The 27,986-nt window shown below is 39.0% G+C and overlaps 2 protein-coding genes across 2 annotated transcripts; one reads left to right on the top strand and one right to left on the bottom strand.

The window, feature by feature from the left end:
* Window position 1: 1 nt before the first annotated feature.
* LOC115740215 (DNA polymerase alpha catalytic subunit) lies at window positions 2-14,362 on the bottom strand. The gene is made up of 32 exons (XM_030673681.2): window positions 13,922-14,362; window positions 13,005-13,819; window positions 11,222-11,392; window positions 11,043-11,126; window positions 10,871-10,945; window positions 10,601-10,665; window positions 9,550-9,640; window positions 9,279-9,467; window positions 8,421-8,584; window positions 8,200-8,314; window positions 7,564-7,743; window positions 7,363-7,476; window positions 6,737-6,856; window positions 6,324-6,629; window positions 6,041-6,133; window positions 4,867-4,985; window positions 4,689-4,761; window positions 4,522-4,578; window positions 4,334-4,426; window positions 3,833-3,955; window positions 3,660-3,757; window positions 3,512-3,557; window positions 2,847-2,960; window positions 2,662-2,745; window positions 2,457-2,570; window positions 2,275-2,364; window positions 2,119-2,195; window positions 1,607-1,826; window positions 847-900; window positions 635-754; window positions 477-551; window positions 2-374 (listed from the first exon to the last, which is right to left on the bottom strand). Exons 1-32 carry the CDS (start codon window positions 14,241-14,243, stop codon window positions 231-233), a joined length of 4,605 nt encoding a protein of 1,534 aa, XP_030529541.2. The 5' UTR covers window positions 14,244-14,362; the 3' UTR covers window positions 2-230.
* An 8,099-nt stretch (window positions 14,363-22,461) lies between these two features.
* On the top strand, window positions 22,462-25,780 carry LOC115740221 (probable serine/threonine-protein kinase At1g01540). The gene is made up of 7 exons (XM_030673689.2): window positions 22,462-23,315; window positions 23,510-23,614; window positions 23,796-23,918; window positions 23,998-24,168; window positions 24,260-24,389; window positions 24,532-24,741; window positions 25,228-25,780. The coding sequence occupies exons 1-7, from the start codon at window positions 22,732-22,734 to the stop codon at window positions 25,387-25,389; spliced, it is 1,485 nt and encodes a 494-aa protein (XP_030529549.1). The 5' UTR covers window positions 22,462-22,731; the 3' UTR covers window positions 25,390-25,780.
* The last annotated feature ends 2,206 nt before the right edge of the window (window positions 25,781-27,986 follow it).

The following is a 27,986-nucleotide window of genomic DNA, read 5'->3' as shown; positions in this document are numbered from 1 at the left end:
CTATCATCCATAATCATGACGTTATCCAATCCATTTGCCTAAAGGATTAAAGAAGGTCCCAGGAAAGGCTGTACTGAATTAGACAGTTCAACCAAAATGAAAGCAAGCTTGGTGGAAGGTTACAAATGAATGGATACATAGGGAAGGCAAATTAGGCAATGGACATCCCGGGCATCTGTATTGACAAATTGCTTGCGTTGTGATTCAAAAATTTCGCTATGTACAGGAGATTATACAATGAATAGGTCGTTCATTTGCACCCAACCATAGGCACACCGGTCTCGAATCCTTTGAATGGTTGATGCTGCCAAATCGACCAAAGGCCTAACTCTGATCAGCTCCTTCTCTACTTGGGCTTTTATGCGAGAGTCGACCTGAACAATGTCACAAGGGGATATAGCTTTTGTCAGATCAGGGTCATAGCATATTCGACGCAAAGTTGGAGAGAGAGAGAGAGAGAGAGAGAGATCACCGACCTTCTCAATGCAGTATACTGTATCCAATACATGGCAGAAGTACGCAAGCTGCCTGTATAAGTCTGCTTCCGAATACTGGCAAATGCCCACATGAATATTAGGAGGTTGAGCTTGTGTTGCGGTATTTAATTAAACGAAGTGAGAAGTTATAAATAAACCTTTCTTATCAGACGCCCATTGCAGCGAGGATATTCTGGACAAACAGTTCCTCTCTCGCTGTCACCTATTACTCGTAAGCTCAGACTGCGTGTCGAGTGCTTGCAAGTTTCATCATCACACTGGAATTATAAGCCACCCAAAAATGTTAATAGAAAAGTTAGCTGATATTGTACTAATCCATTTTTTTCAACTAATTGTTGTAACATATTACCATCATCAAGCCCTTGTAATACAGGGAAATGAAACCATCAGCTTGTCTTTTAACCTGGCAAAAGCATACTTCTGTTAGAGATGGCCCATGTATATAACTCCTACCATGAGCAACATGGATCTACAACCTGCGTGACAAGGCACATAAAATGTCCAATGCTAGAGGGAAATAAGTACAACCAGAGAAGCACTGCTAATAACATGGCACGGGCAGTATTTTGCCTCCACCATTCTTTTATTACGAGTAAATTCTCAGTTCCAACACTAGATGATATATGGCCATTGCATGTCAACTTCTACCAAAGTGGATGAATTAAACCTCTTATCCTGGGCTTCTCTAGCAATTAGAATGCCCCTTTATGTTGCATAACCAACAGCCAAATAGATTTGAAGTTGATACTGCGTTAGAAAAAAATGGATATGCAAATAGACTTCAAATCCTCTGGATGGACGGTAAGAGACCACTTGCATAATCATGTGATCCAGGATGATAAAGAAGAATCGTTTTGTCTATCCTTAGACCGACAGTAGAACTTGCATTTAACAAGTAAAGATGTGTATGCTTATGGTAAAAACTGATTATTTTTGCTTATCCCTTCTACTTCAGAAGATCGTCCCAGAGATCGATGACCAAATTGAGCAGAAGTATTCATGGCCATCTTCTCTTTAAAACGAAAAAGGGAAAGGGTTTCTGAGAGGCCTTATACATGTTTAGAAAATCTCTTTTTTATGGTAGCGGCTTTGTGACAAAGGAAAAGTACCTGATTAGCTATCATCGCAGAAGTCAATCTACCGGCTTCTTCTCCTGCCGGACATTTAGCACAACTCAATGTGCGCCAAAAATTAATAAAAGACTGCTCCACTTGTTCGGTAGTTGAACGTTCATTAACGGATGTACAAATGGAAGTAAAGATGACTGGGCAATCAAAGGTACTAGAGCAGCTGGGGCATGACAAGATCAAAGGCTTACAGTCCCGATATCTGTCATGAAAATTACACAATTTATGAGACAAGAATGCACAAAGTTAAGCTACAGGATAAGAAACAGCTGCAATGAAAAATAATGGGGATAATTTCTAATAGACGTTGGGTGGGAGAAACAGAAAAGGGATGCATATAATTGGCAAAAACAAACACTACTTCTGCATCTCTTACCCAATGCTTCATTTGTCAACAGAAACTAATTTTCTAGACTTATTCGAGCATTATTGCTAAGTTATTTTTCTGATGCTGCACATTATGGAAAGAAGATGAAGGAACCAAAGAAAGTCACCTTTCTTTATCATCTATGGCTGACAAGATGGAACCACCGGTATCATTGGTTGTGGTTTCACTAAATTTGCTTTGGAACTGGAAACATAGTTTTGGTCAGGAATAAAATAGGAATGGATTTTGCTAATTGATGCTTGCAAAGGAGGGTTTTTTGTACCTTAGAGGAGTCCAGACCTAGACAATCGGCTAAACGCTCAGGGCTCGTACCCTGAATTGGAGCACATAGACGGGACACAACCGGATGTATCTACGTAAAAACCAAAGGAGAAGAAATGAATTAATTCAAAGTTCTCCTCGTTCAGAACACAAAAACGCAGAGTTTCTGGTAGAAAATGAAACCTGCTGCGACAAGTAGTAATCAATGTCAATCATCCATTTGCCGTCATCCTTTTTCAGTTCATCGGGATGTCTAGCACGCTGAGCTATCCCTGTTGAGCTATTTGATTCGACGCCCTGTACAGAGGAGATTTAGCTGAACATCCTAATCATAACAATTAAAGCATCATATGATTTCTGCCAAAGCTGTAAATGCCCCCATACGTACCTGCTCCAGGCAAATTATGTAAGGGATAGTATCCCCCCCAGAGCAGCCAGTAGAATACCCACTTTGCTTCAGTCTCAACGCGACCTAAGAAATACCAGTCCATTTAAATTTATAGATATATATAAGAATAACCCTATCCAATAAGACAAGAAAGTCGCTGATCTATGACCGGTTGCCGAATTTACCTGAACATGTGGTTGGTTCTTGGCATCTGGGTAGGCTTCAGGAGGTTTAGTCAGTGTCTTTGTAATGACATACTTCTCAAGTGCTACTTGTCCACCTCTCATATCCTCCTGCACCTGTTGAATACGCAGACACAAAAATTAACACTCAACAGTGCAAAGAAGTATATTACTGAAACATAAGCTCAAAAATCAAACTTCACACACAGATTGAAGTGGTGACACAAAAGTACAAATAATGATGTCTCTCAGCAAATTTTCATGTTAACTACTATTATTTGTTAAAGTTGTTCCCCCCCATTACTTGTTAAAGTTTAACTACTTTGTCTTGTGTCAATGCCTATAGCCTTTGAAGCTCATTATGACAAGAGCACTTGACAACTCAAACATATACTGTAGACTGTAAATCAACTGCTATACATGCATGACCTAACAATGGATTTTACATGCTAGAATTCAAAATGTTTTTGTTAATGAGATAGACCACCGTTAAAACAGATTTTGCAGCATTTTGGGAAAGAAATTCTACTTCGTGAGATGACTCTGGTCATATGCACATGGAAGGATTAATTAGTGAAGATTGAACACCAGATATCAACTTCACTTTCTACTCCACCTTCAGCACCAGAACTAAAATTGGCAAAGTTAAGAGCCAATAGTTGACTTGCCTTGATGAGGGAGTTATGTATGGATTCGATAACGTCTTCACATGACCTGTGATTAGGACAAATTGCACCAAAATGAGCCACCAGGGGTTAATAACTAAAAGTCTAGAGAATGATATCTATGAAGATAAAGCATGAGCTTTTGGCGTACCCTCCTGACAGGATTTGACTCAAGCAGAAATCTCCTATTTCCTTTGATAATAAGCTCCAGTCTCTGCGAACCATATCAAGCCCCTTCCGTTCAATGACCTACACCAGGCAAAGTCTCACGCACACATTCCATTTTCAATATTCAAAGATTAAAAGCCAGTTTTTACTTGATACCTCATATGGAGTTCCATCTTTGAATTGCACTTTGACGGCTGCATATTTCTTTTTCTTGAGAAGCAACATTCTCTTGTACAAACCATCAAGGTCTATTTCCAAGCACCTATACTTTTTGTTAACCTGAATGAACATCAAAAACAATAACTCAATACATTTTATAGTGAACAACTGACAGAAAAGATCCACATCCTACTCAGAACTTTCGGACAAGAGATGTGCTTCAAATCGTCCAAAAATATGATTGGAACACCCAGTTTTCCCCACGACCACCCTTTGTGTGTGTCTGGATGGGTGTGGGGTGGGACAGTGGGCCTCATCTCACACATCAATCATCCCAATCCAGTATGCAATGGCATTTCAGTGCAAAACCAGATTTTCTTTGGATTTAGCCCTCGAAAAGCACATCAAAAGACTCTTGACTATATGTTTGCCGGCAATAATGATTCATTTTTACTAATACCAGATCCTAGGACATGTAACGGTGGTTCATGACCTCACCTCTTGTATGACTTTCCCTGCAGTTGCTTTTGCTTTGCTGATATCATCGAGTCCACTGTATATCATTATTGAATCTGTATCACCATAAATTACCTGCCACAATATAAGGCCAACAGTTCCTTTTAATGAATATTTGCAGCAGTCAAGTAAGTCAACACTGGTCTTGATAGTCAGTCACTGGAGATAACCTCTAAGTTCAGATTATTCTGGACAAGATCAACGGTACTTTGTAGAATCTCCCTTCCCTGAGATAAGCTCATTTTTAGCTTTAGAATTATTCATTAGATTAACTAAGAGTTCTCCAGTTGATTTAATCGTGTTTAATTCCATAATGTGAAACAAAAGCTATCCTTACCTGTAGCGTTATAAGTTCTGCAAGAGGCTTTGCATAAAATCTCGAATTAGAAAATCCAAGACATCCATACATGCTGCATTTAATAGGATTATTACATGAGGACAGAGAAAAATGGCACAAGTTGATGAAGCAGCGTTAATCCTGAAAGCAAGAGAGAAGGGAAAAAATAATGCAATACCTGTTGGCTGTTAACTTAAGTGCTTGCTGTTGAATGTCAAACTGCTGGACCTTGAGACCAGTTGCTTTTTTCATCCATTGCTTTACCAACTTCCTCCTTTCAACCAAGTTTTTAAGCAACTACAATGGAGTTTCAAACAGCTAGAAATATTGTCTTGCTTTTTCACAGGTAAGAAGCAAAGATCTCACAAGACTTCCAATAGAAAATTCTATTCCAATTGAAAATTTGGAAATAAAGAAAAGAAAACAAACAAACATGAAGAATACACCACTGATAATGAGTCAATCATCTATCAAGATGAGATATACATCAACACTAGTTTTCAAAATTATGAAGAAACTGAATAATGCAAATTAAAGTATCATCATTCAATGTGAGTTGCATAGAGTGGGATTGCAACAAATCAACATCCATCTTTAGCTTGGATTTGGAAGTTCAGTTCACAGGTATTTGGACACATATCTACGACTCCTCCTTTGAGACAATCTTAGTCACATGTCCTGTGCAGCAACTTAGAAAGACAGAAATCACAACCACTAAACAGATCAGATTTTTCTAAATAAAAGACAGGAGACCAGAGCCAAAATTAGAGTGAGAAGAAAGGCTTGGAATTAAATGATAAAAGGTCATTTCCTGTGCTTCGTAAACAAAAGATGATGTCCTGTTCAGTTCATTAAAATTCTATAAACAAAAATGGACATCATAGGACAATCAAGAAGTAGTTATGCAGAAAATTGGAATTTGATGGTTTGTCTTTCGTTCTTCTGCGGTATAGCTGCAATATTTTCCCCTTAATTACTAGCTTCACTCCAACTCCTGTTTTTGCCCTAAAGACAAGAGGCTTTGCTTCCACACAAAATATCACAAAGCATAAGCAAGAAGTCGTCAGTCTATGGAAAATTAGTAGGTTATATTGACTGTAGTCCTTCAATGTCATGAATTTGTTAAGTTATCTAGACAATTATGTAAAGAAGAGCGATGAACAAACAAGTACTAATTGCATACATCTTCAGCAGTATTTGTTCTTCTAATGGGGGATCCCTACCAAGACAAGGTAGCAGAAGAAAGCCAAGAGGAAACCAAACTTCATTTAACTAACATCAGAAGAGATATTCATTCATTCAGTCATCTCAAGACAATAATTGAACATCATCTACCTCAAATATAAGCATACCTCGGGTAAAACTCCTGCTATTTTACTGGATGGCAAACGGGGGATAGATCCGTCAGTTTGTTTTTCTACTGTGGTAAAACAGATGTTATACTCCTGTAATATAGCAGAAGTGAATATTCCTGGAGTAGGACAATCATGGGGTATCTAAACTTTTACAGCTTCACATCGTTGGAGAAAAGACTGAAACCCAGATGACCCCAGAGAGAGAGAGAGAGAGAGAGAGAGAGAGAGAGAGAGGAGGAGGGAGGGAGAGAGCTTTGAAGGAGTTAGTAGTGTCATTAACCTGAATGATAGAAGGGTAAAGACTATTGAAGTCCAGAAGCAATATGTATTTGTCATAAAAACCTTTTTTGGGCTCCAGGACTAGCCCACCAGAGTATCCAGGACCTTTTTTCCCCTTCACGTGCTCATCATTCTGAGGTTCTTCAGTATCCACTCCATCCACATTTTGGTCTTCAACACCATGATTGCTTCTCCGTTTCGCCAATTTTGTTTCCTTTGAGCGAAATGAATTTTTGTCGGGAACAATATATTTTTTCGCATGGAATGCATGCAACAGTAGATATTCTACTCTCTGAGCCCTGGCACCCTGAGGGGGAAAATGAAAAATAGAAGGAATGATATTTATGTTCCATCTCCACTGGAACCCGATGAAAAGCCAGAACACAGTGGAAACTAGAAAAGTTTGCTACTCACTTGCAGAGTCTTCCCCCAGAGGTTTCCACTTATATTGGTTAGTTGACGTGTGAGAGGAAGAATGCTCAAATGAAACATGAGCTCCAACGACAACCATGCATCCGTCTCACCATACTCAACCTGGAGCATGATAAAATGGAAGAATCACCATGAAGCTATTTGAAAATGCCGTTAGGAAAGAAGCTCTACCCTATAGCATGTTTCTGCTACTGTAAAAGGTCTTCTTACTTCTAATGCTACTGAAAAGCCTCTCTTCCTCTCATGCTAATATAGAACTATACCTTGTAAAGTTCATTCACGTTGTATCATAATATAATAAACAATACAAAACAGTTTGCATTAACATGTAAGTTCCCTGACCCCCATCAGACACCCAAGATGACAACACCAAATAAATAGCTATAACCAGTCAAATTAATCATAAACAGCTAACACAGGATTCCGAACCGTTGTAGAAAACCTTCCATATTCCCAGCTGCAGATACACAATCCAATTAATTATAGAAGGCAGTATCACAGAGGATATCAGTTTCCCCCTATTTGAGGGCATATTCTTTAAATTCAAGTTAAGATGAGTACTATATTAAGCGCCGATCAAATAATTCAAGCAAACGATCAGAACCTACGAGTTGCATGAGAGACTCTGAAGTTTGGAACATTCTTGGGACATCATTAGGTGCAATCTCCTTACGATCTTTATTGAGCTGAGTCTTTGCAAGTTGTGTCAAGGAATAACTGATCTGAGAGGAATAAGTTAGCATAAGACCCAATATTTATCAGCATAAAGCAATTCAATCCTTGCACGCATTGAAAATCAGGAGGTCTACCTCTTTCAGTAAGTCCCGAGAACACAAATATGTGTCGCATAGAAGCCGGCCAGCAATACATGACATGATCCCAGGACTTGCTCCGGATCCAAATAAAGTGCTTCCTTTTGTAAGCTTAGGCATCACAGAGCGCTTCAGACGACCAATTTTGGACCACATGATGCTGGGAACTCTGCATGCCTGCATGATGATATAAACGGATGTCACAAAAACAGTTCGCCTCAATGAATATACAAATCGTATCAATGGTACGTAAATGCAACTGTGGAAATTCCAGAACCACTTTAAGAGGCATGTTTTCCTGATCAGACACTCGAGTTATGTAGCTCCAATATCAGGTCCTATTGATACATTTCGATTAAGAAATTAGATGTGCCTTATCCAATTACATCTGTCCTCTTCATGTCTTGCAGTGTTGCGGTTTTCTGCAGCATACAGCTAGCTTTTATATCACGTGGTTCAGAAATAGGCATAATCAGTCCTGTAACTGTAATTCCTCTTTCTTTTTTACCTTAAACACTAATTTTGGAAGTGGTGGATAAGCCACAACTTTCATGTCTCATCTTTTTGTGCATTGATTAAGGATGTGAAATAATATTTTTGAAGACATGCAAAAGTTGCAGACAGAATTCAAACCTGGGCTCTATGGAGAAGCACATCCAGGTCAAATCCAGAAATGTTATGTCCAACAAGAACATCACTATCCAGCTTGTGTAATTCAGTCATCAGACGGTTTAAAAGAGCTCTTTCACTGCAAGGATTTTTTTGAAGTTCATTGAAGAGGAGCAAAAATATCTGAATATCACTGAAGTTCCCAACATCATGATGAAGAAACACAATATTGGAGTTTAAAAGACCTGCTTTCGAAGCCTATTGTTATTGCTCCTGCCTTTGAGTTCTTCTCATCAGCCTCCTTGGTGAATCCCATTGGAAATATGCCACCGTCAAGCTTACGCAAAACAGTAAAGTATCTCAGCATATCAGGTCTTTTCCACTCTGAGGCCAACATGGGAGTATCAATCTGTATAAACAGACAGCTGGTCAATGGTAGCTTATCTGAACATCAACTATAAATTCATTTGCAATTTGCTGGACTGTAAATTGAAGGGCCAACTATACTAGCAGTGAAAGGGCCCATCACCACTGGAGATTAATCCTGCCACACGTTTGGATATGGGATTCTTGCCCAAATGAAAGTCTGGATGTCAGAGACTCGGAGTTCCAAGCGACCCTCAAGAGCAAGACAGCTAGAAATTATAGTCGCTCTGGAGTCTGAAATTAGATTCATTTGTTAAAGGTTGTGTTCGAGCTTGAACTGCGACACTTAGCAATAGACTATCTTTCTACAAAAAGCATGCCATATATGCACATCCAAACTCATAAAAGACACTAATTCAACTTCCGTTTAGCCATCTGATGTCTAGATTATTACCACACGACACTTCATATGTAGTTTTAAGTTCTTCCCAAGGATGACATCATCACACAACTTAAAGCACGTAGTTAACGGATTTAGATACTGGAAAACCTCAAACAAGATTCTTATAATCTTAGAATGTCAATGGAGCTATCCCATGTCAGTTAGTAGGTGAGCTGAACATCAAGGATGAAAATATACTCCTGTACATCAGTCAGTGACAAGACAGAAATAACTCTCAAATAGGGTAAAAAACCATAACGGGAATAAATGATGCCAGCAAAGGGTCAGATAAAACCTTGGCCTTCTGACAGCAGATGATAGATGCTGAGACAATTTCATGAGCATTCTGCTTCTCATTCATAATTGTTTTCAAGTTGATTGCTGTAACCACCATGGGAGGAATCTCTATCATATATTTTGAAGAAGATGGCATCGCTATGTCTTTGGGAGAGTTGATAGTAACCTCAAATCTACACCAGCTCACCTGTGTAAGCAACCAAGGATTGGAAAGTTTGAGCGGTTAAAAAAGTATCTCAATGGAAGAAGACAATACAAATTAACCTCACCCGCTGAGCAGCTGGAGAAGAGGAAAAATTTGATACCGACAACCATGAAGGTCCTTTTATCTTCCTCTTAACTAGAAAAAGCTCCAAAGCACTGCACAAACATTAGAAATTTCCTTTTCCTTTTCATCAGATGGATAAATATGCACTGAAGCAGTAGCGGATATTGATAAATTAAAGTTAGTAGAATCCCAGCAAGAGACACAACAAAAGAGAGAATCTGGGACAGAGTCCGAAGCAGCAATCTGAAGGAAAAATTTGAATAATCAATTTACTTCTTGTGGAGAAAAAGCAGTTGCAACAGAGAGTATGTCCTCCAGAACGTGAGAATATTAACGAGATCAGATTTTTATGCAGTCCCATGGGCACTGCAAATAAAACATATTGACTATGAACAGTTTAAGAGGTAATTGTCAGAGACTAACTTAAACCAACTCTTGTAAAGTAATTAAAGCATCTCTTATGTTGACAACATTTCCTCAGACACTTCAGAAATTTGACGAGATTAGAACTTTTATGTGTTTTATATGTTATGCCCTCTGGTTCTGATTAGAAATGAAACCCGATAAGAAGCTAGTTACATTCAACAAATATTTCTTCTGACTGTTCCACTGAACAATTGGCCTCTTAAGTTGATCACAATGCTTCACATCAGCACAACCATTTTATGTAAGAAGCTCTTTCGGATGTGGGATACAGGCTGGGTCTATTGCAAAGTGTCAAATAGTGGGAGCAATGTCAGGCTGATTTCAGAATAAAGGATAAAGCAAAATTGCACCACCTGTATTGTCACCCCACGAATCAAAAGCAGAAAATATTAATTGGCTCGTTCACTGCATTCTGTTGTCTACTTAAAAGTTTCAATGATTTGTGCTAATATTAGTAGAAATAAAGTTTGATGTACAAATACTAGTTTACAAGATTGATCGACAAAGTGAAGTGGCAAATTCTTGTCAGGAACGGATCCATTACGCTATAAAAAATGCTGTGGAGTGATCCGCCAAACGGAACTGTGTCTGCAGTCAAGTGATTAAGAAACAATTCCAACTCGTACCTGCAGTGAGTTCCAAGCAAAGTGGCAAAAGTTTCGCCTTTGAGATCTGCTGACAAAGGTGGGTCCTAAGCACAGAAACAGTAGAATGATGACTGCTTACAGAAACATATGGCAAGCAAATGCTAAAGCTCAATATGCAATGGCGGCTTGGGTGGCACATACAACTACAGTTAAATTGAGGAACTCAACCAACCAATGCCTAAAAAAACTAATGGAGAAAAAGACTTATTTCTCTAATAACGCCAAAGTGTTATTGACTTGATGAATTACCTTGAATGGGTAATTGATCTTGAGGACATAATTCTCCCCAAGAGGTATATCAGATCGGTCGAATGCATATCTCCTCTAGCTCGTTCAATGGAATAAATATATCAGTATATCATAGTTGAAGAAAGTTGGAGAATGTACTCATTGAGAGATCAAAAAGACTGTATCGTCTCACCTTAACCATTGTCATGCTAAAAGTAGAGACATTGAGATCTACCAATTGCTTTACTACTTCATTCTTCAGCCCTGGAGCCAGATCCTAAAAGAGAGGGACAGAATGCAAGACTGATCAAAATAAGACGCGTAATGGAGGAGAATCGACAGAAACACAGATGCATGTGAAGATCAACATACAAGCAACTTTGCATGGAAATCTGCTTGAGAAATCCGAGACTCCTCAACATCTTTCTCAAGCTTCATTGTTTCGTAACTGTCAAAAACAGAGGCATTTGGAACTGCATATACACATCTTTGCATCTTCTTTACAACAGCGCAGCAACTATGGTATGTTCCCCCCGATTTCACCTGAATTGCAATGGCACATGCAGAGGAAAGGTCATTGTCTGGATGCTCAACAATTTTCTGGCGACAGCATCCAATAATAAGATGTCTTTTTAGTTCTTCAAAGGACAAAATTTTGCAGCTTGTCAAGCTTCACACTCATTAAGGGTCGACATTTTATGAACCCTTCGCAAAAATGTAGTTTTTGGGTGCTGCTAAGTATTGTAACTCATCCATTTAATCATACATGTTTTAAAGCTACACCATCTTGAAACTTGGTGGAGCAACTTCTTAGACATAGCTGTATGATACTGTAGCTAACGGGTGCTACAGCTATAAGATGTAATTAAAACCCCTGCAAACACTGCAGCACCCCTTTTCACAGCTATAATTGTTGCGGGGAACTTGTATCAAATACCGTTTAGGCTATGGCAATTATAGGAAATTAAGTCCAGTAAAGGTTGCAGCACCGCTTTTTTCCACATGTAATACAATTCAAACAAATGCTTAAGCCTGCCACTTGCATACCACATTCTCAACAACAGTAAAAATTCCAATGTTGTCGCTTGACCACAACCTTATGTATCATAATCTCACTCAAACTTTTTAAGTTAAAACATGTATCAACCAAGCTACTAGATGGGCTTAGAAGCTATCAAATGCCAAAACCTTTACGTTGCAACAAATAGGTTATCATAAACTTCTTGGGTAAAATAGAATAAAGCGATCCTCAATCGCTAGCAGCAAGCAATAATGCATTAGCAAGGACAATAAAAGAAGCTAAACTACTGGGCAGACAATATCCTAAAAATTTGAGTAAGCCGCGGAAAGAACGCTTTCTGGATTTTCAAGCATTCACTAAATCATTTGCCCACAGCTAAACTCTTAAATGCATCATGTAGGAAGAACTCCCATTACAAAACAGTAAAATGAGTGCCAGACTATTAATTGCTATATAATTCCCATCCAAAAATTTCACAACATGAGTCTCTTGATCAACCAACTAAAAAGATAAGTTAAATATTGTGAACGAAGGAGAATCCCTTCTAAATTTAGGGTTCTAAGCATGGTTCTTTGGTGGGAAATCTACCAAAACTTAGCTCAGCTACAATGAACTCTATTCTGACTGAAAGAAAGCAAGATTTCATATTCATTGCATAAGTTTTGTGACGCATGAACAACAATAATAAACAAGGTAGAATTTTCGGCTGATGACAAGCTACATGAACAACAATAAACAAGCTAGAATTTTCTTTTGATGGCAAGCTCGGTTCAAGAATACAAGCAGGGCCTTTAACCATTGCAGCTTTGTGAAATGATGAAACCGTAAAAGTAAGGCATGTGTTAGTGAGTAAAAGTTGACTAGTGACACTTTTTGTGTAGCTAAGTTGCTCACCGAGAAGGGGTGATGCGATGTATTGTCAAGAGCTTCTTCTTGAAAAGGGAATTGATTAGCGACTTTATAGAGAGATGGAAGTCCTAATATGCCTAAATAAAGTAGGTATCACCATGCTTGCAGCAAATCCTCAATTGAAAGCCAGACATGTGAGTAACAAGGTCTAATACTGGTGCCAACAAACCCATGGCTGGGTAAGAATTATTATGCATAAATACTAACATCATCGCAAGAACATACCTTCCCAAACAAATAGAGGTTTCCAGCGTTAGCACCATAAATCTCCTCATGTGCATCAAATATGTAAAAGGGCAGTGTCCCATCCAAGTTCAGCTCGAAATCCAATTTTTCCTCACTGATTGCACCATTGTTAATTACGCCAGCACCACTGCCCCTGTTTTCTAATCCTTCACTTATCACCGCTTTCCATCCTGCAGTTGCACTTGATCTTGGATCCTTCTCCTCTGTGATCTTGGCATTCAGAGTGTGAACCTCCTCCTTCATTTCTGCTTCTGATTTGACATCAACGAGCCTTGGCATGCTATCCTCAACTGGTCCTTCCTTTATATCAGACTCATCCAACTGTACCGATTGTTCCTGGAATATCGATGCTGTTTCCTCTTTTGACTCCTTAATCAACTCATTATCTAGAATTGAATTCGATATATCCCCTGAAACCAGCTCAAGATCATGGCTGACACCCACATTCCCCAGATTAGGCTTATCTGTGAAACCAATGCAATCAACGGTTGCCCTTTCAACTTTCACATTGCCTACTGATACCGAACCCCTCCCATTTGGATGCCCAGTCCTGCGACGCTCTCTATCAGCTTCATCTGGGGCAAATTCCGCAATTATATCATCCACGATTGTATCGCAAGACAGTGTCTTTGTCTTATCATCTCTACCGCTGTTCTTCTTGAAAACAGAAGACGTAAACATTGAAGACAACCGGTGCTTTCCCATCATTGCGGCTGCTGCAGATAGCGAAGATGGTGCAGGTTTCTTCGCCACCGGATCCTTCTTCTCCGTCCTCTTTTTCTTGACCTTCTCTCCTACAAGACCGTTTCGAAACCAACGAATTCAACAAAATCTACAGGACGGCCGCACAATTAACGATTAATTGAAGCGAACCCATAAGCATTTGGAGTTCTAACCTTCTGGTTCTTCATCGGAGGAGCAATTGGGTCCGGCTCTGGTCCAGTCCTCTTCCTCGCCATCGTCGGCATAGCCAAGGAGGCCGCCGTCGTCGACGATGAATCCCCTGACTTCTTCGCGGCGCTTGGCCACGAGCTTGTCGTACTCGTCCTCTTCGACCACATCGTAGATCGGATCCTCGATCTTGATCTGCACGGCTGACTCCGCTCTCCTACCACCGGCGCGGAGGGCCTTGAGGCGCCGCAACCCCTCCAGACGCGCCGTCGAGGCGGCTCCTCGGTTCCTGCGCTGGCCGGCGACACTTTGTTGCTCGTCTTCCATCTCTCTCTCTCTCTCTCTCCCGGAGACGGAGGGTTTAGAGCGCTATGGTGGAGTTGGGGAATGGTTTTTTGAGGGGTTGGAAAATGGCGGGAGAGGAGAGTGGATTTGGCGCCAACAGAGCTTTGACTAGGGCGTCGGCTCGTCGGCTCGGCCCAGGTGCAAGTCTAAGTATTGATTTTCGGTTTTGAGAAAATATTGTGTCTAGATATTATTTAGAATATTATATTTGAATTTGAAGGAAACAAAACTACCGTATTTTGTCGAAAAACCTTTGATGTATACTTTGATGGCGTTTTACAGATATATCTCGACGATTTTTATACTTAGTATGCTTAGCGTTCTTATTATGATAGAAGTAGGAATTCGTGGCGAAAACAAACTCATAAGAGATTCGTATAGCGAGATATATTTCGATCTTCAATTAATCCTCGATGTTTGTTGAATCTTATTATTGATTCTATAGTAAATTAAGTTTTTCTCTCTAACTATCAATTATTTGGTTAGGATTTTGTTCATAAGTCAAATTGATTTCCAATAATCAAGATATTCTCATTGCTTTCTATATGATGATTTTTAATTAATTGGCAATCATCGTGTAGATAATTTTCTTTATTAGTGGCTTAATTTAAAGATTCTATTATTTAATTGTATGGGTAAATAGATCCTCTAAAATCTATGATCCTTTTTACTTCAACGGCTCGTGATCCTTCTACATCAATCAACCAACCTCTAATTTTGGAGATCCTTGAAACGATAAGCTTGGAGATGAGGAGTATACAAGAAGCACAAAGTTCAAAAAGAATAATGAGGTACTAAGAAATCAACATCCTTATTTCAAGAGAGCTACACTTGTCCTAAATTATCTACTTGAGCATTAACTTGAAATCTTGCGAGCTTATATGGAAGTGTTGCTTATGATCAAGTCATTACATTTTTTTGTAATTTTTTATTTTATTATTTAGTGGAATCTAGCCGGTAGGCTATTAGTGTAGGAGAGTGAATGTAGGCTTTACCAAAAGCCGAACCACTACAAATTGTTGTGTATTATCTTTTGCTTTTGTTACTCGCATCTATTACTATCCAGCAGTAGCATTGCAAAAGTTCTATTCGCCAGCTCCTACCGGACTTGATTTTCCTATTTCGCATTATTTTATCAAGTTTGTTTAAAACTATCTATTCAAAATAAATTATGGAGAATACACTATCTCCAACGTAGTTAAAAAAAAACGATTGAATTGTTATTCAGGTTCGAACCCAGCATTTTAGGATTTTCTATATTTTCAATAACCGATAACTGCAATTCATTTAACGAATGTTTCAATCAGAAATTTTTACTTTTCATAACCAATAAATCGAAGTAATAGATAAACCTCGTCGAACAAATGATACAAGAAGTTGTCGTCGTTATTGGATACGTAAAATTTGTAACGGGTCGGCCCACTTCATGTCCAAATCCTAAAAATAAGTGCATATCTAATGGCATGGAATTGGGTTTGTCACAAACTCCCTCGCTTAAACCGCTAACATCTTTGTCGACGTTGGTCAGTATCGTCCAGCCATACGTCCCTTGTTTGAAGTGTGACGGGATCTATTCTCGCCCCACAGTGACTCCTCGCCCCTTATGGGAAACCAGTCTAGTTCGTCCACGAACCACGCATTTTAGCGGCGGCGGTCCCGCTTCGATATAGTTCGTAATGATACGGCTCGTTCCAAGTGGGTCAAAGTGAATAATATTTCAAATAAGCTTAATAATTAGATCTATCTAAGTTGACTTGTGAAAAGTGGAAACAATAATTAGTCTAAATAAAATCGAAAAAATTGTGCAAAAAATCATAAACCTATTGTACTTTTGTCAATTTAGTTATAAAACTTTTAATTTTGCCAATTGAGTTCTAAAACTTTTCACGTTCGATCAATTGAGTCCTAAACATTTTCAAATTTTGTCAATTGAATCTATCCGGCTAATGTGAACCAAAAACCACTGATGTAGATATCAACATTGACATGGACAAATTTTAGTAATATTTTCGTATTTTTCTAATTTTTTATTAATTCTAATTAATTTTTTCCTTTTTTATTTTATTTTATTTATTATTTTTATTATGGTGGCCAGTGACCCTTGCTAGCCACATTAAGGGAAAAAAAGAAAAGCATTAAAGGAAAAAGAAAATAAATTAAAATAAATAAAATTGAAATTTTATTAAATTGTTATTAAAAATTAACATGCCACGTGGGATGGCCAGCGTTCACGTCAACAATTTCTAACAAAAATCGATCGGATGAGCTCAACTTGCAAAAATTGAAAAGGTGCAAGATTTAATTGGCAAAATAAACCGCCAAAAGCGTAATAGATTTATGATCTTTTTTTCATACAACTTTCCCTAATAAAATCTTATAAGGACCAAGTGCTTGGCCTGTGCAAGCCTTTCATAAGAAGGAAGCTTATTCTAGAAAATGAATGGTACGCAATAATTAGAGAAAAGAGGGTGAATTTGAAACTCTTTTAAGTGATTTTTACAAACTCTAAAACAGCCCAACAGAAATTATCTGACCGAATCTTATATTACTTACACAACTATATCAATAAAAACCACAAAGAATAATTTATACTCCTTTTCACTGTTTGGAGAGAATTATAGATTGACTCCATTTAAAGTACACGTTAAAACAGCATGTTTCAATTAGAGAAAAGATGTGAGTCCATGCGATTTCTTAGGATAATTGAATGCACCAATAGAACATAAGAACGAGATATTAATGATTCGAGAGCGGAATTTACTTTTCCTCGCATTTTGAAGGACGTAATTGAATAGATTCTAAAAAAGTTCGGGTAATTTTTAATACGAAGTACCTCTAAATTACGGAAATAAGCTTGAGAGTGTCCTGCTAATGGAAATAAGTTGACCAAGTGTTGGGGAGAACACTCAAAATAATGGCTACCACAAACAAGAAAAAAATAGCATTCTTGGCCTCGGCATACTGATGGAGGAATTGGAAGTGTGATTAAGTCTATCATATCTTGTGTTGCATCTAATTAAACGAACAATATCATTTAATTAGAGCTTATATTAATTAAAGTGGTAAAGTGCCCAGATAGGACCACCTAGATTCTAGTTGCTGGGTGCTCCTTAAAAGTGAACAATGCTTATTGATAATGCTGATTCTCCTTGATCACGAGAGACTATCGGTAACGGGATTTTTTGTCGGTGGGTCCCCCCAAAGTGAGAGAGAGAGACGACAGTGATCTTGAAGAGATCATTTAAGATCTTCAATTGCCCAAAGAGAAAGTAGTTAGGGTGCGTTTGGCAACTGATCCAAAAAACCAATTCTGACCGTAGTAGGTTTTTTCTGATCCTAATCTCTAGACGAATTTTAAAAAATCAGAATGACGTTTGGTAACTAGACAAAATTTCTGTTCTCGGGACCGAAGCACGTTTAGTTACTACACGAAATTTCTATTCCCGATAGCAATTTCTCTTCACAATGTTTTTCATTTAATTCAAAGAATTACGTCTTGTCACCATAAAATCAACCTATATGACGTTACTAATAAAATGAATACATATCATGCATAATGCATAGTTAGTCTATTTATTTCGTGGAGTATGGAGGCATGTGTAAGATCCTTAAGAAAGAACATAAGTTCAATAAGCAATTTGCACTTAAATTTTATCACGAATTGATATGGAACTAGAGATGTCAAACGAGTGTGTTGGATTGGGTTTGGGTCCGACCGAATATGGTCCAAGGGGAGACGCATTCATAAAATGTGAGAAGCCGTGTCGGGGGGGTTGACCAACCATGAATAGATCTTGCTTAGGGCTAAGAGTAAGATGGTCAATTCACCGATTCTTATATCTTTTAATATGTTCAATTAAAATCAAGACACGAACAACTTAAATAGAATTTTCTATTTCTAATTATAATGAATCTTCATATTGACTCATTTAATCCGTTTTGACCCGTTTTCACGTAGTATAAATCTAACGACTCATACTCAACCTAACCCACACCCGATCCGTATTACTTTAAACACTTATATATTTAACAAAATAATGAAATATTTATTCTTTTTATTATATGTGAAGAAAAATAATATTGCTAAAACACTTTCATGCAATGCAGCGAGTCTTTTAATATTTTTTATTTTTAATTTGTTTATTATTTTTCATAAAAGGAAATATTTTTAAAATGCTTTCTAAGAAGTATTTTTTTCTTTTTCTTTTTCTCCAGCGAGCGGCGGTGGATGGCAACGAGAACAAAGTGAGAGAGCGTTCTCACTTTGTTGGTCTTGTTTCTAAAAAATGATTATGAAACAAAAAAATTAACTTTTTTATGATTCTTGCCTGTGCTCCAAATTTGTTCCGGGGAATAGAATTAAAGAATTTGAGAATCGGAATCATTTAAGTTATTAAACAAGTTTTTAATCTTTTTTGTTCCCGGGAACGAAATAAAAAAATTATAATCGTTGCCAAACAAACTCTTAAGAACAACTTATGCTATTAATGATCATTGCTAGTAGCAGTGAGCATAGTTTTAGGGTAGAACCAGAACCGGAGAGTCGAATCGGTGAAGACGAGGTAGGTTCTAGGTTTTGGGGCGTATAGGGTAGTATTCGGGTTCTAAAAAATTTGAAACCGATTCTAATGAGTACGTTTCGGGTTCCAGTAGGTGGACCTGGAACCTAGATCCTAGAATAAGTTTTGGTATTTTTCTTATTTCATGACTTCGCGCGATCATGCAGTATTTTGTGGCGTCCAATCATGAGTGTGTAATATAGAACCATTAGTTTGAGCTTCCATTTCCGACGATATCCACGACAGGAATTTTTACTTTGTTAACGTTTCGCATCTTTCGTGTGTGTAAATATGAGTTATGAACAATAAATTGTAGCAGCAAATGTGCTCATTATAGGTCATAATTTGCCGCAATCGTTCAACTACACTTGGAACTTGGGTGGACCCTAGAACCTATGCCAGCGTAGGCTCCAAACTCCATGGTATGCTAGGTAGTTTCAAAGTTCTATATATATATATATATATATATATATATATATATATATGAAGAATTAGTTGCGACAGGTATGTTCCATATTCTAAAAAAATAAAAAATCGGTTCCAACGGGTAGGTTCCGGGTTAATGAACCTATAACTGCTCACCCCTACTTGCTAAAGAGTAACCTTTTCTTTTAATCCATAAAGTACTCTTCTTTTTGGACCGGCAAGGTAGTCATAGAGTTTCATTCGAAAGAAGTTCATTTGATGCACAGGCGATCGATCTAAATTGATCGCTAGACCTTTACACGTATTTGATCCCACAATACCCATATGGTTTGTATTTTCTTTCGGTTGAATTGGCGAAGAAGCCTCGCGTGACCTCAAATCGGCACGGCGCATGTCGCAGAAACGGCGAAAGCAAGTTTTAGACGCTCGACCGTCGATCGAATGTCGGTTCAATGAGTTTGGGGTCCATTTTTTGCAGGGAGCACAACATCTTCTAAACGAGTGTCTTATGATTGTGATTTGGCTAAACGCTCGAGGAAAGCAATTAGATTATTCTCAAGTTGCCCAAGTATCCAACATGAAGATCACAATGATCTATTATCTTAATAAAACGAATAAATCAGTGCGCAACACCAAGATACTTAATTTCGTGTGGGCCCCGCCGACCAACAAAGTAGCAAATTAAACTAGCATTAGATGTAAAGGCCCCCTTCCCCTCCACCCCCGCCAAAAAAAAAAAGCAATAAAAAAAAACTTGCTGACGACGTCGTATAGGATTCCCTGCGCGCCCCCGGGACATTATTCTCGTGTACGATTCCTCAATAAAGCTATGTGAAATATAAATTGCGGCTAGCCTTCGAAAGAGAAAATAAAAGATAATTAAATACATTGTAATTTTTTTCTTTGTCGGTAGGCCAAATATTTCTTCTGATTGCCATGGCACCAACGTTGTTATTTCCCCCCTTGTACGAAAAAAAAATCAGTATTCATACTCATCCGTCGACACTTTGAACCCAAAAAAAAAAAAAAAACGCGACATCCTCGAGTTATTTTGTGGAAAATTAATGATGATTTACGAAATTCTACGGGATAGTTGAAAAACCGACGGATAGATGGAGACGATCTCCTCCAGATTACAGGGCGGGACAGATGAAGGCACGAGATTAAAAACGAAACTAACAAGAGGAAGAGTAGGCGTTGGCTAGGAGGAGCAAAGGCCTTATCGGATGGTTTGACCGTATTGAAGGAAGGCCTCCAAATGTCCCCGCGGCGAGGCAATGTGAACGACGGATTGGACACAATTATTAGTCAAAGAAGATCAGGGAAGGCCTAGAAGATCATGGAAGGAAACTGGAACATCTAAAACTCACAAAAAAATAAAAAAACTTAACAAAAAGGATCAAGCGCAGTGGCGTAGGAGTGTACTCATACGGTCGATCCGATTTAGCCATATAAGCTTCGATTGGTGTCGTTGTTATTGTTGCCGCCGATGCAATTTATCCCAATAAAATATATATATATATATATATATATATATATATATATATATGTGTTGGGATTATCTCACATCGGTTGTGGAAGGGGCTGGTGATCGATTTAGAAGTATAAGGGAAAACCTTATCTTTTGAGCTAGCTTTTTGGATAAGAGAGGCCCAAGACCACTCAATACTTGGTATCGAGTCTAAGTTACCAACAAGTCTGGATCCAACAATCACATGAGAAAAATACGGGTTGTCACCGCCTTTGACCCATGGCCCGATGTGCGAGGGGGAGATTGTTGGGGTTATCCTACGTCGGTTGTGGAAGGGGCTGGTAATCGGTTTGTAAGTATAAGAGAAAGTCTTATCTTTTGAGTCAGCTTTTGGAGTGAAAAAGGCTCAAGACCACCCAATACTATGCCATAAATGCCCTAAACTAGTCCCCATATATATATACACACACCTTACACACCTTTTGAAAGTAGGGCTAAGTGGGTGGGGTTCTATACCAAAATTGGCACCCTAGTCGGTCACTCTTGGTCGGTCCAAATGAAAGCAATCCACCAAGAAGTAGAAGAATTCAAGCAACATGACATTTCACATCCTACACTCAACCAATTTCTTTGGTCTCTCACTAGCATGTTTCTATGTCAACACCTAGATCGAAACAGATTATCGAATTGCCAAAAAGGTCATAAACCTATTATATCTATACCCATTTAGTTTTAAATCATTCAATTGTGCCAATCGAATCACAAACATTCTTAACATTTTGCAAATCGAGTCCATTCGCCTAATTTATGACAAAAGATTGCTAACGTGAATATCGACCGACCTACGTGAATATTCAATTCTATATTTTTTCATGTTGTTTAACTTTCTTTTTACTTTTTCTTTATCGAATACCTGCCTCGTGGGCTCGCCCAACCCTCTCCGGCCATCACCCGAGATTGGTCACCGGCGCGCCGATACGGCACATGCTTTTTTCTATCACCATTGGTTGGATTGAATCAATTGTCGGTGTATGAAAATATTTAGGACTCGATTGACATAGTTAAAATTTTTAGGACCATGAATATAACAAGATTAGGTTTTGTTTTGGTAAAATTTTCCGCCTAAAACACACCACTTAAAAATGATGAAAGGTGGTTTTGCATTAACTCAAGTCAAATGCTGACCAACTTTTAATGATGGTGGCTAATTGCCCCATTCGCTGCACTCTAACGGACAACGAGTCGCCAACATTTGGCCAAGCATTCCAAATCTCAAGTGGAGGGTTTTTTAGTATGATGTTGAACCCACTAACGCCATTAATCAACCCGGCAAAGCATCGACGACATTCTCAACCAAACAAAAGCCAACGACAAGAAACAAAGCCGCCAATACTAGCATCCGATGAAACACAAACCACGGCGCATATTCGATTTCTTCAAGCCGTTAATGATCAGTAATCGGGTCTTATCAATAGCTGTTTCGAAAGGGATGTTCGAATTGATAAATTATTTCGATAAAAAAAATTGGTAAATCATGCCTGATAAGTGACTTTTTGATTTTTCAGTATGCTAAAATTGTGCATGAAATGAGAAGACAATGCTTTAAAAATCGCATTTTTCCGTTTGCTTTGGATGGCCAAATGCGATAGCGACTCGGGCGTTTTATTCAATTCAAAGAGCACATTCGAGATTTACCCAGCAAAGCTTTGCCCTCGATCGAAGAAGGAACCGCAACCGCGTAATTTAGCAGAGTTTCGACGGAGAAGCTAGTGCAGGACAATTCCAAAAGGTCCCATCAATGCCAGCTTGCTCACTTTCTCCTACTTCCCCTCTCTCTCTTTATCGTTTCGTCTCGCTCACTCTCCTTCCGAAACTCTCTCTCTCTCTCTCTCTCCCATGCAGTCTCCTCCTCCTCCTCTGTTCTTGAACCCGACCCGCTTAGCGCCGTCGCGCTCTGACTCTCACGCTCCCGTGTGACCGCGGAGAGGCGAGGACCACCCGCCAAGCTCGACACATGAGCGACCAGCTCTCCAAGGCCACCTCGGTCTTCGGGCTCAACCTATGGGTCGTGGTCGGCATCTGCGTCGGCGTCGCCATCGTCCTCCTCCTCTTCTTCATCTCCCTCTGGCTCACCTCCCGGAAACCAAGAACCGCCCGCCCGCAGCACAACATCCATAGCTCCATCCCTGTCGTGTCCAAGGAGATCCAAGAGATCCAAATCCAGCACTCCCAGGTCCAGCCCGACCCGTTTCCCGACCCGGACCCGATGCCCGAGGAGGAGGGCCTTATTGGGTTCAACCGGATTCACATTGAGATCGGCAAGGACCACAGGATATCGTACCCGGAGAGGTGCTACGGGTCGTCCTCACACGGGAGTGGTGGGGAAGGCGTCCCGAGGAGTGGCGATCAGGTGGCTGCGGTCGTGCCGGAGGTCTCGCACTTGGGTTGGGGACATTGGTACACTCTCAGAGAGCTCAAGGACTGTACCAACGAGTTCGCTGATGAAAATGTGATAGGTGAAGGAGGGTATGGGATTGTGTACTATGGTCTTTTGGAGGACAACACTCAGGTTGCTGTCAAGAACTTGCTTAATAACAGGTGCGTTTTCATTTAATTTTTGTTAGTTTTAATGTGAAAATTCGATCTTGCCTTTTCGGGCAGTTGTGTTGTTTGTGGAATTGTGGGAGTTTGAGTGTATGCTGGGAAATGTGGATGTTTTGTATTGTTTTCGAATGTCGGAGGAAATGGTTAATCCTGGACTTTGTGCGTGTGGGTGTGTGTTGGTATATTAGGGGGCAAGCTGAGAAGGAGTTCAAAGTCGAAGTTGAAGCCATCGGGCGTGTTCGGCATAAGAACTTAGTCAGGTTGCTTGGCTACTGTGCTGAAGGCGCTCATAGGTACATTGTGCTCCCTTTGTTTCCTTTGGATAAATTGCTCATGTTGAGTACAAGCAAAGATGATGTGATAACGGTTCAGCATATGTGCTCATAGTTGAACGTATTTGATCTGTTGTTATTCGAATTTGGTGTGAGGTTTCCAAGTAATTTTCTAATAGCATGCTTGGTCCTTGTCATACAGGATGCTTGTGTATGAGTATGTCAACAATGGGAATTTAGAGCAGTGGCTACACGGGGATGTCGGTCCTTGTAGTCCTTTGACTTGGGAGATACGGATGAAAATCATCTTGGGAACTGCCAAAGGGTAAGCTTCATCATACACAATTTTGCTTAGCATTTGTCTTGTCCACACTCCTTATTCTTATCTCTTGCTACGATTACAGGTTGACTTACCTTCACGAGGGCCTTGAACCGAAAGTGGTACACCGTGATATTAAATCGAGTAATATATTACTTGACAAGCAGTGGAATTCTAAAGTCTCGGACTTTGGCCTTGCCAAGCTGCTTTGTTCAGATAATAGCTATATCACTACTCGTGTGATGGGAACATTCGGGTCAGTATAACTTCTCACTCTCTTTTACCAATCTTTCTATCTCTCTCATGAAGCCAAAGTGAACTTGAGGTCATTATTGCTCGTTTTGCAGCTATGTAGCCCCTGAATACGCGAGTACGGGCATGCTCAATGAAAGAAGTGATGTATACAGTTTCGGTATTCTGATCATGGAGATAATTTCTGGGAGAAACCCTGTTGATTATAGCCGCCCTCCGGAAGAGGTATGCATTATCTTTGACTTATCTTATCCTTGTTCCCATTGGACAAATAAAACTTTTGCAAAAATCTTTTCTTTTGGCCACTTAACTAGACTTCATCCATTGCACCCCCTGTTTTTTGCTAAAAGTTGAGAGAAATTGACAGGTGAATTTAGTTGATTGGCTCAAGAAGATGGTTACTGACAAAAACCCAGAGGGAGTATTGGACCCCAAGTTGCCTGAGAAGCCTACTTCAAGGGCATTGAAGCGGGTACTTCTCGTTGCTCTAAAATGTGTCGACCCTACTGCACAGAAGCGCCCAAAGATGGGCCACGTCGTACACATGCTTGAAGCTGAGGAGTCTCCTTTCAAAGATGTATGTGTCGGTTTCATTGGAATATTTTGCTTTTCTCACATGTGCCTGTGCTAACACACATGATTTAGCTTTTTGTTGTTTTCCCAGTTCAGAATTTACTGTAGTATACCCAATAAAATAAAGTGGGGATATGCTTAGTGATGTCTTAGTGAATAATCGAGTATCACAAGATTGATGATCCCTGAAGGTGGAGTAGAGTGTTATTGTTCCCACGTGTCTGCTTCAGATGATAAGGTCGACAGCCCAAAAATTTTGTTACAAATACTTAATAATCACGATTGATCTGATAATAGTGATAGTTTCTAGTTTCCCCTTGGTCGATTGGTATTCTGTTGTCTCTTCACATGTCTGCAAAATTTACTTTAAATTAGCACTATTAATTCGTACTCTCGAGATTTGACTCTTCATCTTCACTTAAAGAATTTCTTATCTAGCTATGCTTATCTTACTGTGCATGCTCTGTTAATTCTCTTAACATTTCCTCAGGATCGTAGAGCTGGAAGGGACGTGGGACGTGCTAATGGCGAAAGGTCGCAGGTCGGGTCGAAAGAGACTAAAGTGACAGAAACAGGTGGCAGTGACCGAGAAAACGTAACTTCTGTTAATGAGGCGCCTAGACATCAAGAAACCGAAGAGCAGAACCTGTAAATTCCAATGTCCTTCCAGAGAAAAATTCTTGCGGTTAATATAATAATGCTTCATTCAGAAGATGTCATTCTTTAGCGGTGGCGGGCTTTCAGATAAGTTCATTTACAATTGCGTTTCAATCCATTCTGTTTCATATGGTCGATTTTCTTGCAAGTCCCTTCCGATCAAAGCTATCATACTAGCTTCAGCATGTATTATATATACATTGTAGCCGAGCTTGATTAAATTTTTCCTTCTCGTGTAATATGTATTTGAATACTACCCCTGTGGCGATTGCTGTTGCTGCAGAGGATTACCTGCAACTGTCTTGAGCTTGAGAGAATGTCTTGTAGATGACTATTACAATGGTGAAACAGTACCCAAAAGAACAGAGGAGGGACCGAGTTTTCAATGATACAAGTTCCAAAATTTAATGGCTTTTCTTAGAGTTAGGTCGGTTGGATCAAGAACTGGCAAGGGTCCCTCCACTATCATGGCCTCTTGTTATTGGCCCACAATGTTGCATGAGAAGGCCACGGGTCTGGACACTCGAGAGTTTTTCACAGCTGGGTTTGTCTGTGGCTCTTTCTCTTTGGAATCTCTCGACTTTCTTAGCCCCCACCCTCATTGATGGTGAGGGTGGCCGTATTGCTTTCTGGGTAATAGCTATGAGGAACGCCCATTTTTAGGGTTTTGGCACTTCTTGTGTTATTATTATGAAAGGCCCACATGGTGCATCAATTTCAGCAGCATCTTCAGAGGGTGTTGGGACTTCAATGATTTAGTCATGTGACCATTGCAACTCCGTTCTGTAGAAGTTGAATTGTGTAGTTTAGTGACTTTTAGCCCCTAGATCTTTAAATCTTGAGGTATCAGTCCCTTCACTTCTGTGTTTTTCGTGATCTCGGTCAATGACCCCTTTTCATTTTATCTACTCTCTAGTTCAATTATTTTGGGAAAGTTCCAAATAAGGTACGTAAGTGTATTCATTTTCTCATATAAGGGTTGAAATAGACCTTATTTCAAATAAGGATCTGAAGTGGCTTTACTATTTCAAATAAGAGTCCGAAATGGATATTATTTCAAATAAGGGCATGAGATAACCATATCAATCTCAAAAAAGCCTGACTCACCGGTTGGTTAGGGCTATTTTTGTCATTTATTTTCTTTATTCTTTCCTTTTTCTATTTTTTCGAAATTAAAAAAACGAAAAGTTAAAAGAAAAAAGAAACACGGGAGGGAGGCGGCAACCACACAACCCTCTCGCTTGTATTTCTTTGCTTTTTTCTCTTTTTTTTTGTTTAAACTTTTGAGTTTTTTTAAAAGGTTAAAATTATATTTTTGATGAAAAATCTCAGAATATTTAGCCGGCGTAGTTAGGCTCTTATTTGAAAGGGTCATGGCTATTTCAGACATTTATTTAAAATTATCATGCCACTTCAAACTCTTATTTGAAATAAGTACTACTTGAGGCATTTATTTGAGAAAATGAGTGCATTTTGAACCTTTATTTGGAATTTTCTCTATTCGGTCCATTATTTGGAATTTTTCTAATTATTTTTGCACAAGACGGGAGTGCATTGTGATGCAATTGCATAAACCCAAAAGGGCATTCGGAAGTTGAATTGGTGACAGTCTTGGTGTTTCAATCGCATAGACTAATTGCAGCTCAAATTCCATGCAACAAAAATAAAAATTGTATAAAAATGAGGGTTTGGATAGTAATAGAAACAAGGGGTGTGCAAACGGACCCGGTAGAACCAGGAATCGGACCCGGCCAACCGAAAAATAGGCATGATTCTTGGTTCCAACATGAACGGGTTCGGTTTTTGGTTTCAAATTTTTGAAATTGGTTTGAACATGTCCGATTCCCGATTCCAAGTAAAGAGCCTTCCGAGAATCGGACCGGTTCTTAACTATATTAAAAACAATATAGTTTCTCTAAGTTAAGTCTAACTCTGTCTCCTCTTATTTGTTTCTTCTCCATTCTTTGTCGCCTTTCTATCTATTCTTTAGAGCAATAATTTTATGGATGAATGGAGAATGGAGTTTAAAAATTTATTTTGATGAACGGGGAGTGGAGTTTATAATTTATACTTTATCCGACTTGTTTTAATCTATTATTGTTTATAATCGTGTGGCTACATATTTGAATTTTTCATTGTTTATAGTTGTACATGACCATGTGTTGGCGAACAAAGATTTATGTTGGTCATTTTTACTTTGAGCTGTTTTGTTGCTCATATTAGTTTGCTATAAAAAATAAAAGGAAAAAAGGAAAAAAAATAAATTCTCGATAGACCCCGAAATCGGACCAAAAAAACAGGATAGGGGTTCCAAAAAAATAGGATAGGTTTTAGGTTTTAAAAATCGAGAACCGATTATGATAGGGTAGGTTCAAGAGTGAGTAGGTTCCTTAGGTCTTGAACCTACTTACTCTTGAACCGATCACTCTTAATAGAAACTCATCTTTTCCTGAATAAAGATAAAATGAAATGAATTACAGATTGAAGATAACGTAAGGTCACATACACAAAAATAATTCTTTCTTCTTCCAACGGAGAGAGAGAGAGAGATGTCCATTGCTACTTTTGTAGGTCTTAAATGAGAGCGTATGT

This window comes from Rhodamnia argentea, chromosome 1, assembly GCF_020921035.1.
Source record: "Rhodamnia argentea isolate NSW1041297 chromosome 1, ASM2092103v1, whole genome shotgun sequence".
In the NCBI taxonomy this organism is placed as follows: domain Eukaryota; kingdom Viridiplantae; phylum Streptophyta; class Magnoliopsida; order Myrtales; family Myrtaceae; genus Rhodamnia; species Rhodamnia argentea.
Note: the sequence above shows the minus strand (reverse complement) of the source record. Positions and strands in the feature narration are given on the sequence as shown.